The sequence below is a fragment of the Hemitrygon akajei genome, chromosome 15, assembly GCF_048418815.1.
Source record: "Hemitrygon akajei chromosome 15, sHemAka1.3, whole genome shotgun sequence".
Lineage (NCBI taxonomy): Eukaryota > Metazoa > Chordata > Chondrichthyes > Myliobatiformes > Dasyatidae > Hemitrygon > Hemitrygon akajei.
The window spans coordinates 55,992,774-56,004,892 of record NC_133138.1 but is presented as its reverse complement, the minus strand read 5'-3'; the positions used below and the strand labels follow the sequence as shown (position 1 = coordinate 56,004,892).

Sequence of the window (12,119 nt, the reverse complement as noted above, 5' to 3'; positions counted from 1 at the left end):
ACTGAATGTAGTTTATTGAGTTAAAGTGACACCTTCCAATTTTCTTGCTTTCTAAAGAACCCTTGAGGATGTAAAATCTCGATGTTTATGGAGACACAAGACGCTGTCAATGCTGGGATCTGGACCAATAAACAATCTGCTGAAGGAACTCAAGTGAATTGAACAATATCAGTGGTGATAAAGGAACTTAAATGTTTAGGTGGGGTCTGTACTGATTCAACTTAAAATGTTGACAGTTTCTTACACTCTTCCCCCACCACCCCCACAGATGGTGCTTGATCCACAGAGTTCGTCCAGCAGATTGCTGCTGTTGTTTGATCTCCATTATCCCATTCGTAAAACCAAGGGTTTCATGATTCTTTGACCTGCTCCCTCTTGGGCTTCACAGTAACTTGGGTGTCAGTAGTAATATTCAGTTTCCATATTCCTCTGATCAGTTGCAATGTTTATTTCAAAATATACTTTATTCAGACAAAAATTCAAATGTATCCAACAGTGATCAGTTCAATACTTATTATTAGTGATCATGTTATTAGTTATCATTAACAATCCTAAAGCAAATGGTTCATGAGTTTTGTAACACAGATTTCAACTAATTTGTATGTAATTGCAGAATTAGACACAAATTACAGGATTACACAAAAACTATGGCCCTTCCGTTTAGAACCCTTGCAATGCCAGCAGCCACCTGAGCGTGCCCAGTATCTTTGGACCTTTGAACATGCAAATTTGCACCACTCGGTCATAGAGAATACCTTTTTCTAGAACATCAGCAAGATTTGGGCATACCAGGGGATGTCTTAAACTGTTTTATTGTTTCCCAAAGACAGTTGACACTTGTTTCAGCATCTGCCCCTGGAAGCAGCCCATTCAGCAAATTTCTTATGTAGGGTCCGGGTCTGAAACATTGACAATCCCTGTTCCTGTACTGCTGAGTTACTCCAGCAATTTTATTTGCTCTAAATTTCAGCATTGGTATTCTCTTGTCTCTGCACAAAAGTGTACTGTGTCGTACAGCTTTTCACGATAAATCTTAATAAATGCATATTGTACTTCTTCCCAGACTTTCCTGGCAAAGATGTGGTCTCTAAGGAGATTGGCAGTGATCTATCTCCAGTGCAGCCATGACAGGTGCAGGGAGATGTGTGGCCAATACATCAACCTTGGAGGAAAGGTTGAATTGGAAAGCCTTTCTCACTGACAGCCAAAACCTTGGTGCTTTGACAATGTTGGTTCTGAGGCATTCTGTTCAATCACTTTGCTCGTGAAGCTTCCCCAATGGATCCACTGTATTTTCTTGCAAGGCTATGATGATAATTGGTGCAGATTACTAACTGTTTTGTGATCACAGGTGTTCTGCAAGAACAAGTGACTTTAAATAATCCAACTAAAATTAACTTTCTGAGGCAAAATCTCCACACCCATCCTTTACGTCAGTTTGGGGCCCTCCTGTCGTCTTTAGATTTGCATTAAAATGCCATGGACTATTTAAGGTTGTAAATGAATGATAACTGATAATGTGCTGATAAGTAGTAAGGATAAAATGTTGTGAAAATGTTTATATTCTGGGCATGGAATGCGAGGATGAGGGGAACCCTGTCCTTGGGCCAGCTGGGAGGAGGGCAGTTGAAAGGGGAACAATAGGAAATATAAGGATACAGTTGAAAACCATATCTGTTATGTGGAGGAGTAAACAAGGTTATGGAGAAGGGAAGACATCTCAAAGGCATTGATATCGAAAGTCGAGAAAGCAACTATAATGGAGGCAAAGAAACTGGGAGAATGGAATTAAATCTTTACAGGATACATGACTGAAAGTAGTGACATTAAGAAAGCTCTTGGTGTCTTCAGCATAGATATGTTGTCTGAAGGGCCGCCTTCTGTGCTGTATAAATCTGATTCCATCAACCATGCAAATATAGAGATGCTATAGAACTTGGTAGCATGTGTAATGGAATTTTTGTGTATCAAGCATGCAGGAAGTATCATCAATACAGTCATCAGTATATTGGGGAGAAGTAATTGAGGGAAGTGTCCTGTATAGGACTGAAGCTCGGGCTTGTGTATGTCTCTCCCAGAGAGATGGGTTTAGGCTAGCTCCATAAGAGCCCCCATAGTCATATATTTATATAAATGAATGGATTTGAAAGAGAGTTCAGTCATTTGTAGAGTGGGACTAATATTCCATAGTGGGACTATGGTTCACAAAGAGGTAAGAGGAAGTGTCTTAGAACTGTCCTTCTGCCTCTCCAAAGTAGATAGCTCTCAAGTACTGCTTTTCGCCAGTGTTGGGGTTGGCCTTTAGTGAACAGAGTACTGCACATTGAATGTTAGTTCCTTTTCCACACCCCTTGTTCGCCCTTACTGACATAAACCCTTCAGTTACCATTGGTTGATCCTTCAATGTGTAGAAAACGCAGAATGAAGGTTAGCAAAAGAACCAAAGTTACCACGAGGAAAACCCATTTTGCTACAATGTACACAGACTGATATTTCAAAAGGTGGGAGATTGTTACAGATAAGTTACAGAATGGTAAGTTTTAGATTGTCTGATGTATGGTAGCTGTGCATATGCATACCTAATGTTTTGTTGTATTCTGTTTTCTTTTGCAGTTGCTGGGAGCTGCATTCCTAGGAATAGGCCTCTGGGCTTGGGCCGAGAAGGTATTTTGTTTATGCATACACTTGAAGCTGATTAACTTAATTTTTATCATCTTAATCTATTCTTGAGAAGTGGTAGTATGGTATGGAATGTTTGAATGTTTATTTAAGAATTTAATCACTCAATTTAAGTTTGGTTCATATTAAGTAAATATGTTCACTTAAGTATTTTAAGAAGAAACAAAGTAATGAATTTACGTAACACTGTAAATGTCCTTGGAGCACCTGCTGGTTTCATTTTGTAAGATCCTTTGAAAGTTCATTAGTCTGTTTTTCTATCTGTAGATGCTGACTTACCTGATGAAGATTTCCATTTTCTTTCTGATTCAGAATATAGTAATTTTCTATTTTTCAAAACTGTTTTGGAATTTATACTTCCAAACAAATGTACATTATATTTCCATATATTTACAGTTGTAAGAGAAAGTTTATGAACCCTTTGCAATTAACTGGTTTTCTGCATTAATTACTTATAAAAAATGTGGTCATATCTTTATCTAAGTCACAATAATAGACAAACATAATCTGCCTAAACTAGTAACACACAAACAATTGTACTACTGCTTGTCATTACGAAGTACACCATTTAAACAATCACAGCGAGGTTCAAAAATGTACATAAACCTCTGGGGTAATGCATTCTACAAAAGCTGTTTGGAGTCAGCTGTTCCAATCAATGAGATGAGATTGGAGGTGTGGGTTGTAGAGGGACCCTGCCCTTTACAAAAGCCACACAAAGTTAGGTTACTGACAGAGAATGCGCTTCTCAATAAAGATCTCTTTATATGCACCATGTTTCGATCAAAACTACCTTCAGAGGACCTTAGAAGAAGAATTGTAGAGATGCATGAAGTTGGAAAAGGCTACAAAAGCATTTCTAAAGACCTGACAGGCGAAAATTCAGTACCGTTGCTACTCACCCTAGAAGTGGATGTCCTGCGAAGATCACACCAAGAGCACAATGTACAATGCAGAAGGAGGTGAAAAAGAACCCAAGGGTAACAGCAAAAAACCTGCAGAAATCACTAGAAGCACAACATGGAGGAAGCCACTGCTCTCCCCCCCAAAAAAATGCTATATGTCTCAAGTTTGCAAAGACCACCTGGATGTTCCACAGTGGTTCTGGGACAATATTCTGTGGATAGATGAGGCAAAAGTTGACCATTTTAACAGAAATGTACACTACCATGTTTGGAGGAAAAAGGGCACCAAAACCAAGATGTCATAACAGCTGTGAAGCATCATGGAAGGAACATCATGGCTTGGGGCTGCTTTGCTGCCTCAGGGCCTGGACAGCTTGCAACTTGTTGAGAGAACAATGAATTGAATATTTGTATCAAGACATTTTACAGGAGAATGTCAGGGTAGTGTCTGTCATCTGAAGCTTAATAGAAGTTGGATGATGCAGCAAGTGTATATCAACAACAGAATGGTTTAAAAAGAAGAGAATTCGTGTTTTGGAATGGCCAAGTCAGAGTTCAGATCTTAACCCAGTTGAGACGCTATGGCATAACCTGAAGAGGGCTGTTATGGAAGGTATCCCAGGAATATTGATGAACTGAAAGAGTTTTGTATGGAGGAATGGTCTAACATTCCTCCAAGCTGATGTGCAGGACTAATCAATGGTTACTGGAAACGTTTGGTTGAAGTTATTGCAATACAAGGGGTCACACCAGTTACCGAAAGCAAAGGTTCACGTACTTTTCCAACAAATACATGTAATTTTCTCAATAAATAAATGAACACGAATGTTTTTTGTGTTTATTTATTTAATTGGGTTCTCTTTATTTCATTTTAGGCCTTGCATGAAGATCTGATCACATTTTAAGTCATATTTATGCAGAAATAGAGAAAATTCGAAAGGTTCACAAACTTCATAGTGCCACTGTATACATACCCAAACTAACTTCTGCTATGAACTCAATCTTATTTCAGTGCATTTTTATACCATTTATTAATAAAATGTAATTATCTACTGAAATAAGATTTTGTTTTAGCCAAGTAACATTATGTGGTGTATTTTTAATTGGTAATTCATCTTCAGAAGGTTTTCTGTGATGCTTTCTCATTTGGTACCAGTATAGTTTCTACACTGGCAACTTCACCCATCCTATATATTACTTGCATACTGCCACACAGCTTCATCTTTAATTCTTTGAAGTAATAGTTACATTAAGTTCTAATATTTTAACCACATTGCTCTGAAAGGAGGGTGATTTAGAGACTTGTTATCAGTTTCTGTAATTGAAGTCATGCTAACAAGCTAATCTCAAAGTATTAATCTTAGTCTAAACAGCTCTGATTTAGCAAATGATCAGGTATATGAGCAAGGATTCCATTTCTTTATGCATTCCTGTGAGAATTCTGTCTGACTCAGCCACCTACTCTGATTGGATGCATCTTTCTGCTTATTGAATTAAATTAGAAACATAGAAAACCTACAGCACAATACAGGCCCTTTGGCCCACAAAGCTGTGCTGAGCATGTCCTTACCTTAGAAATTACCTAAGGTTACCCATAGTCCTCTATTTTTCTGAGCTCCATGTACCTGTCCAGGAGGCTCTTAAAAGACCCTATTGCATCTGCCTCTGCCATAGTCGCCGGCAGTCCATTCCACGTACTAGCTACTCTCTGTGTTTTAAAAAAAAAACAACAATGACGACTTAACCTTGACATCTCCTCTGTACCTACTTCCAAGCTCCTTAAAACTGTGCCCTCTCATGCTAGCCATTCCAGCTCTGGGAAAGATCACTTGCTAGAACATTGTCATGTATTTTGTCCCTTACTATTCTCATGTCATCTACACATTTCTCTGTTGGTAACTTGTCTATGTTCAGAAGTGTGAAGACTGATTAGCTATTTAAAACCTTTACTAAGATATGGGTATTCACTTAGATTTGCATTGCAAAACAAATCTGAAGCCCCTTGACTGTTCCTTGATTCTCTAATCTGTCTGTAAAAGATTTTTACAATAAAAAATGCCTTCTTAGTGACATCAATTGTTATCTTTTATGCATTGACCAGTTTCTGTTATAGGACAGAATTGATTATTAATGTTAGGTCTTTGTAGTGTTTGGGAAAATTAGACTATTTTTCACTCTGAATTTGAAATTCATTGGAAATAGAGATATTAGGACGTTTAGTGCACCTGTTTAAATGATAATCACATGTAATACTCTTTTTCAGGGTGTGCTTTCTAATATCTCTTCTATCACAGACCTGGGAGGATTTGACCCAGTCTGGTTGTTCATTGTTGTTGGTGGAGTCATGTTCATTCTTGGATTTGCTGGCTGTATTGGTGCACTGCGTGAGAACACTTTCCTATTGAAATTTGTAAGTCTACGTTGTCACTCATCTATAGAGTGATTGGTATTCTTATAGATGTTATAAAGTTGTAGCATTAAGAGGTTTTGAAATAACTGCTTAAATTGCTTTTCAACTTTTAAGAAAGTTTAGTTTTTACTTTAAATTTAAGTTGGTAAACATAACATGGGTAAACTCAGATTTTTAAAAAAATTCCAAATATTTATTAAGCTACTTCAAACTTTTTCACTTATCCATATTTGACCATTATTTATAAATAGCTTGGAATAGCTGGTGATAAAAATAGAAAATTTGTTTAAAGAAAAAACTTCTAAGAAACAGATTAAGATCAAAATTGTTTTGATGGCAAGTATGAATTGATGGGAATTGGCCATTATAGTTGTAAATATTAAAATCTGATGTATCAATGGGTTAACACAACTATATTTGATTTTCTCTGTGAGGAAATCACCATGTTAATTAGTTTAAACTGAAATAATTTTGGCAAAAAAATGTTACTGATGCACTTTTAATTGCTGTTTAAAATGTTTTACAAATAATAACCAACTGCAGCTCAAATTCCCCTACTGAATTTACCCCAGCAGTGTGGCAAGCTTAGTGGAATATGATCTAAACTTCCTGTAAACTGTTGGTTCCTTGTGTATATGATGTTCCTTTTTAAATGTAAGTGATGTGAAATCAAAATCTAGCATTGGGAAGTTTAGAAGGTCTGCTCTGATTTTCTTTGGTGAGTTAGCTCTTCAACCAGTGTCATAAAGACATGATCACCTTCTATTCCAGCAGTTGCCATGTTGCTAAAGAAAGTTTGGATAGGGAATTTCAAAGGTTCAGTGCCCTCATATTGAAGTTCTTTTCACACCTTATTTTTAAATGACTGTTGGTTCTAAATCCCCCATCAAGGGGGAAAGCATTTTCCCTGCATCAGTGTTTTTAAGCTCTGAAAGAATGTCATGCTGTTTGTGTGATATCCTCTCGTTCTTCCAAAATCTAGAGATGTTACTTTGCACTGCATCTATCATAGCTATTTCTTTTCTTGGGTCCTAATGTAATTGTAAGACACCTTTACACTTGTAATCAAACTATTTTCCAAAATAACTAATGTGTAGTTTGTCCTCCTAATTGCTGTTGAACCTACGTATTATTTCTTAGTGATTCATTTATGGGAACACCTAAATCCTACAGAGCATCATCACCTTTCCAAGTTTTGCTATTTAGAAAACAGTCTGCTTTTTCTATTATTTCTACCATGTGGATGTTCACAGAATTTTTCATGTTGTCTACTGTGTAAAAGTCGTAGGCACATGTTTAAAAAAAATCTGTAAAGCGAAGATGCTTTCAAAAATAATACAATGAAAAGTTTCTAAATATCAAAAAAATTACTGTAAGGAACAGTAAACAGTAAAAATCAAATCAATATTTGATGTGACCACCCTTTGCTTTTCAAACTGCATCAATTCTCTTAGCTACATTGTCATACAGTTATATAAGAACTGGCTGGTAGGTTGTTTCAAGCGTCTTGAAGAACTTGCCATAGTTCTGCTGCAGACTTCGGCTGTCTCACTTGTTTCTGTCTCTCCAGGGAAGCCAAGACAGTTCAATAATGTTGAGATCAGGGCTCTGTGGAGGCCATAACATCTGAAACCTTATATTTAAAAAGAAATCTAGGGCGCCTAAGAATTTTACACAGTGCTTTATATTCTCCTGAACCTCTGTGACTTGCTCATAATTCCCATTGCGATACAACTTTGGGAATGAGAAATCTTGGACATATTGCACTTAGTTCCCTTCATCAAATCATTACTTTAGATTGTGAGCAGCTTAAGCATTGGCACTGATTCCTCTGGAAACCCACTATCTACAATCTTCCAAATGAAAATGTCCTATTTATTCCAGCTGTTTGTCATCTGTTAACCAATCCTTAATCCAAGCCAGTATATTACCCTTAAGCTAAGGTGCTCTAATTTTATATAATAACTTGTTGTGTGGTAGTTTTGGGTCTTCTAAAATAATCTTAAATTATCTGAACTTTTCTGTCATTCTTCCTCCAAGTCTTTTTTTCTTTTTCTTTCATGTACTCTTCTAGCCTTCTGAATCATCTGTGTTTTTTACCTTCTGCAGTTAAGTATTTTGCATTCTAACTACTTTGAATTCAGGTGTTTACTACTTACAATTTGGATTTGAATGTCATCTGTATTTATACCAGTGGTATTGGGTACTCCAGTGATTGGAAATGGTCTTTTAACATCTTCACTCTCCAGTTCATTCATAATGTTAAAGAACTTTGATAATTGCTGTTTCCTCAAGAAGGAATGCTTCAGCTAGTTCAGTTTTTCCTGATTGCTGTAATCTCTGGTTTCATCCTTACTGGAGTCTGATTTGATATCTCTGTCTCTCCTGTGTCTCCCCTCCATGGTCTTCAAAAGAAAACTAGAACAGTTATACAGCTGTCTGTGGCTTGGACATGTCCCCTTTCAGACTTGAATTAATTTTGGATTTTTCTGATACCTCAGTACCTGAAAGAAATCCCACTATTTTGTAAACATTGTTCTGCAAAGCTGATCTTTAAAAATTTTAATGTATTTCTATGCCCTTACTCATGTATAACATTTAATATATTTTCTACGATATATATAAGTTCCATATATATCAAAGTTAATCTTCAAGTTAATTTGCTTCCTAATTGCTCAGCCATACCAGTTAGAATCAAAATACAAAGGTTGACTGAATTGAATTAGAAGAGATGCAATATAAAAAGTTGTAGAAATGTACTTTAAATCAAGAAAGGGAAATTTTTTCAGACATCCTAATGATCCGTGGATGCACTAATGCGTTATATAGTATTTTCAATGGTCCATTTTGAAGTTCTTGTTTTAAAACACAGAAGATTATTACTTATGTGCTGACTATAATGAGTAGCAATGTTTTTTGATAAAGGTTATCCAGGGCCATATCATTGTAATATGGAGTGATATGGCATATTATTACTGTGAAGTGCCTTTCCTAGAACTATAAACACGACATTTTGTGGGTGCTGCATATCCAAAGTAACACAAAAAATGCTGGAGGATTTCAGCAGGTCAGGCACTGTTTACGGAAATTAATAAACAGTTGACATTTCGGACCAAGACCTGCCATTTGAAATGGGGAAAAAAAGCTCGAAGGTGATAGGTTGACTCTCCTCTTCTATCAGGTTTCTCTTTCAGTCCCTTACCATTTCTATCTATCAGCTCCCAGCTTCCTACTTCATCCCCTCCCCCCCACCCACATGTCATCTATCACATTCCAGCTTGTAATCCTTTCTCTTCCCCACCTTATTCTGGCATTTCCCCCCTTCCTTTCCAGTCACGGTCTCATCCTGAAACGTTGACTGTCTACTCATTTCTATAGATGCTTCCTGACCTGCTGAATTTCTGCAGCATTTTGTGTCTGTTGCTGTACATAAAACTGTTATTAAAATGATATTTATAATTGAGATTTAAAATTTCCCTGGGACTTTGAAGGTCACTTTTTTGGGGGATACTATTTCAAGATCATTTGCTTTGTATAGTGTGCGAAGTCTGGGGTAATTACGACATGCTATTTTTTTTAAACTTTTGAGTAGTATATCAAATACTTAAGTAAATTATTTGGAAAATTGAATCCAGATGTTCTGACATTTTGAACATTCTATGGTGAAAATCCACCAGTTGAGAAAACATCCCACGCGTGAGCTATTATTATATTTTGGTGCAAGATACATTGGTAATGAGTTTTATTTTTCAGTTTTCAGTATTTCTGGGTCTAATTTTCTTCATGGAGTTGACAACTGGGATACTAGCATTTGTCTTCAAGGACTGGATCAAGGATCAACTCAACTTATTTATCAACAAGAATGTTCAAGCTTATAGGGATGACATAGATCTTCAAAACCTTATTGATTTTGCACAAGAGTATGTAAGTAACAAGGTGTACTACGTAAATTCAACCAAACCTTGGAAGTTCTATTTGATATAATGTATGGAGGAGGTTATTTATTCCAGTATAATGCAGTAATGTGATTATTCAAGAATGATTATCCTTAAAGTGTTTTGATTACTCATTCCATCTGCAAATCTAAATAATAAATACAGTTCAAAAGTAATTATTGGAACTGATTGTGCTGTACTATTGCAGTTTTTACCATTTCATAGTAATGTCTTTAATGTTGGATGAAATAGGTGTGTTCTTAGACAACCAGCCAATCACTATCCATGCACTTCAATGGGCAGTATGAGTTCAGAGTTGATTTATTTTTATTCACTTAGGCAATCGAAAGCTATTCAGTTGTGAATATGCATTACTATTGTAAGAGGTCTGGGTGTATTGTGTGGAAGATGGCAAAAGAACGATACTGGTACTCTTTTGGAACTGGCTTAATGTGCCTTGGATAATGTAGAGGAAGCTTTAATTTGCCTTTAATCCACACTGTCTTGATCTGGAAGTATATCCTTGACAATTCAGGGAATATCTAACGCAAAAATCTTAAAGAAATTGACTAAAAATGTATACTTGTGAACATCAGCTGTTTTAAAAGCAAAAAGTTTTTCTTATTTCCTTGAGTAAATTATTAATCCACTTTTAATCTATTAAAACTGGGTGATCCCAGATGCATTTTCATGGCTAATGGTAGTGAAATATATGTTTTGGTGGAATAAAATAGTTTAGCAATATTAAGTGGAGTTACTGTTTTACATCCTCATTCTCCCAGATGGCAGTCAATACTTCTCAAATAATACTTTTTATTTTTCTATTTTAATTTTAATTTGTTTTATGGGATCTTTTAGGAATTTGTCATTACAGGGTATAGTGAAATATGAAATAAGTGTAATGTGGGTAGTAAAAATGGCATACAGTATGCTTTCCTTCATTGATCAAGTAATTGAGTGTAAAAGTCAAGAAGTTACGTTGCAACTTTATATATAAAAAAAATTGATTAGGGCATATTCGCAGTACCTTGTGCAGTTCTGATTGCTCTGTTACAGAAAGGAAGTGGAGGCTTTGGAGAGGGTGCAGAAGGAGTTCACAGTAATAGCTATATGGAGTGGTTGAGTAAATTGGATTTTTTTTTCCATTAGTGCTTTCAGTTGCTGGGGAGAGATCTGATAGAAGTTTATAAGGTCATGAGAAGATTGGCTGAACTATCTAATCTGTTTCCTTGGGTGGAAGTATTGAATATTATAGCTTTAAGATGAGGTGGAAGGCTTAAAGTAGTTAAGAGGCAAATTTTCTTAAGTGCCTGATCAGTGCAGATTGATCCGTTCCCTCAATATTTTTCCTAATTACTTAATCTTGACTGTCAAACCTATTAGTTTATTAGACTTAACAGCTCATAGTTGCATAATGCACTGAAGTAAAGGTACCATATTTGTTGTCCTCTCGTCAAGTGGCGCCTCTTCTGTGGCCAGTATAGACTTGAAAATATCTGTCAGAACACCAGTATTTTCCTCCCATATCTTTTATTGCATCCTAGGATAAATCTCTTAAAGCCTTGAGGGTTATATTTCTCTTAGACATCTAAAAACTCCTTTTTTAAATAACCGTTTGTTGTAGAATTGAAATTGATTTGGTTCTGCAGATCACAGTATAAATGTGATGGAGCTTTATGTGTTTAACAAGGAGCGAGTTTGGAAGTGTCAGAAGCATTTGCATTACAAGGGCAAGAATATTATTTTACAAGCAATGTTTAGATATCTTCTGTAAATATCAATGCAGTGCAGTAGTTTGCAAGAAGGTGAAAGGGTGTGCTGAGCTTTGGTACGTAGTATTTCCTTACAATTCTAGATATAATTGGGCAAGCAACTTTAAACAAAAGTAAAGCTCCGAATCTGGTTTCTGATTGTTTTAAAATCCTAACAGATCGCCATCTAGTTCACTCGTTAGTCCACAAAGTTCTTGTTCTCTGTATCTGTAGATCCACATATTAATCATTCTGTAATATTGGGAATCTGGGTTAGGTATTTAGTCAGACTTTGTTCAGGAACATGGTATTTATAATAGAACTAGACAATGGGGTGAACCGTTGGGGCACCTTTTGAGAGAAAGGTAGTGCAGCCTGATGTGACCAGAATGAACATTAAATTTTCCTGAATGCTATTGGTATTGCTTTGCTTTGGAAA

General features: G+C 36.2%; 1 protein-coding gene across 5 annotated transcripts in view; it reads left to right on the top strand.

Moving 5' to 3' along the window:
- tspan17 (tetraspanin 17) overlaps positions 1-12,119 on the top strand; it is a 44,629-nt gene that overhangs the window by 3,774 nt on the left and 28,736 nt on the right. For all 5 annotated transcript variants that reach the window (XM_073067592.1, XM_073067595.1, XM_073067594.1 and 2 more), the window contains exons 2-4: positions 2,614-2,664; positions 5,848-5,994; positions 9,748-9,918. In XM_073067592.1, the coding sequence (XP_072923693.1) occupies positions 2,614-2,664; positions 5,848-5,994; positions 9,748-9,918 (369 nt within the window). The remainder of the gene's footprint in view (positions 1-2,613; positions 2,665-5,847; positions 5,995-9,747; positions 9,919-12,119) is intronic.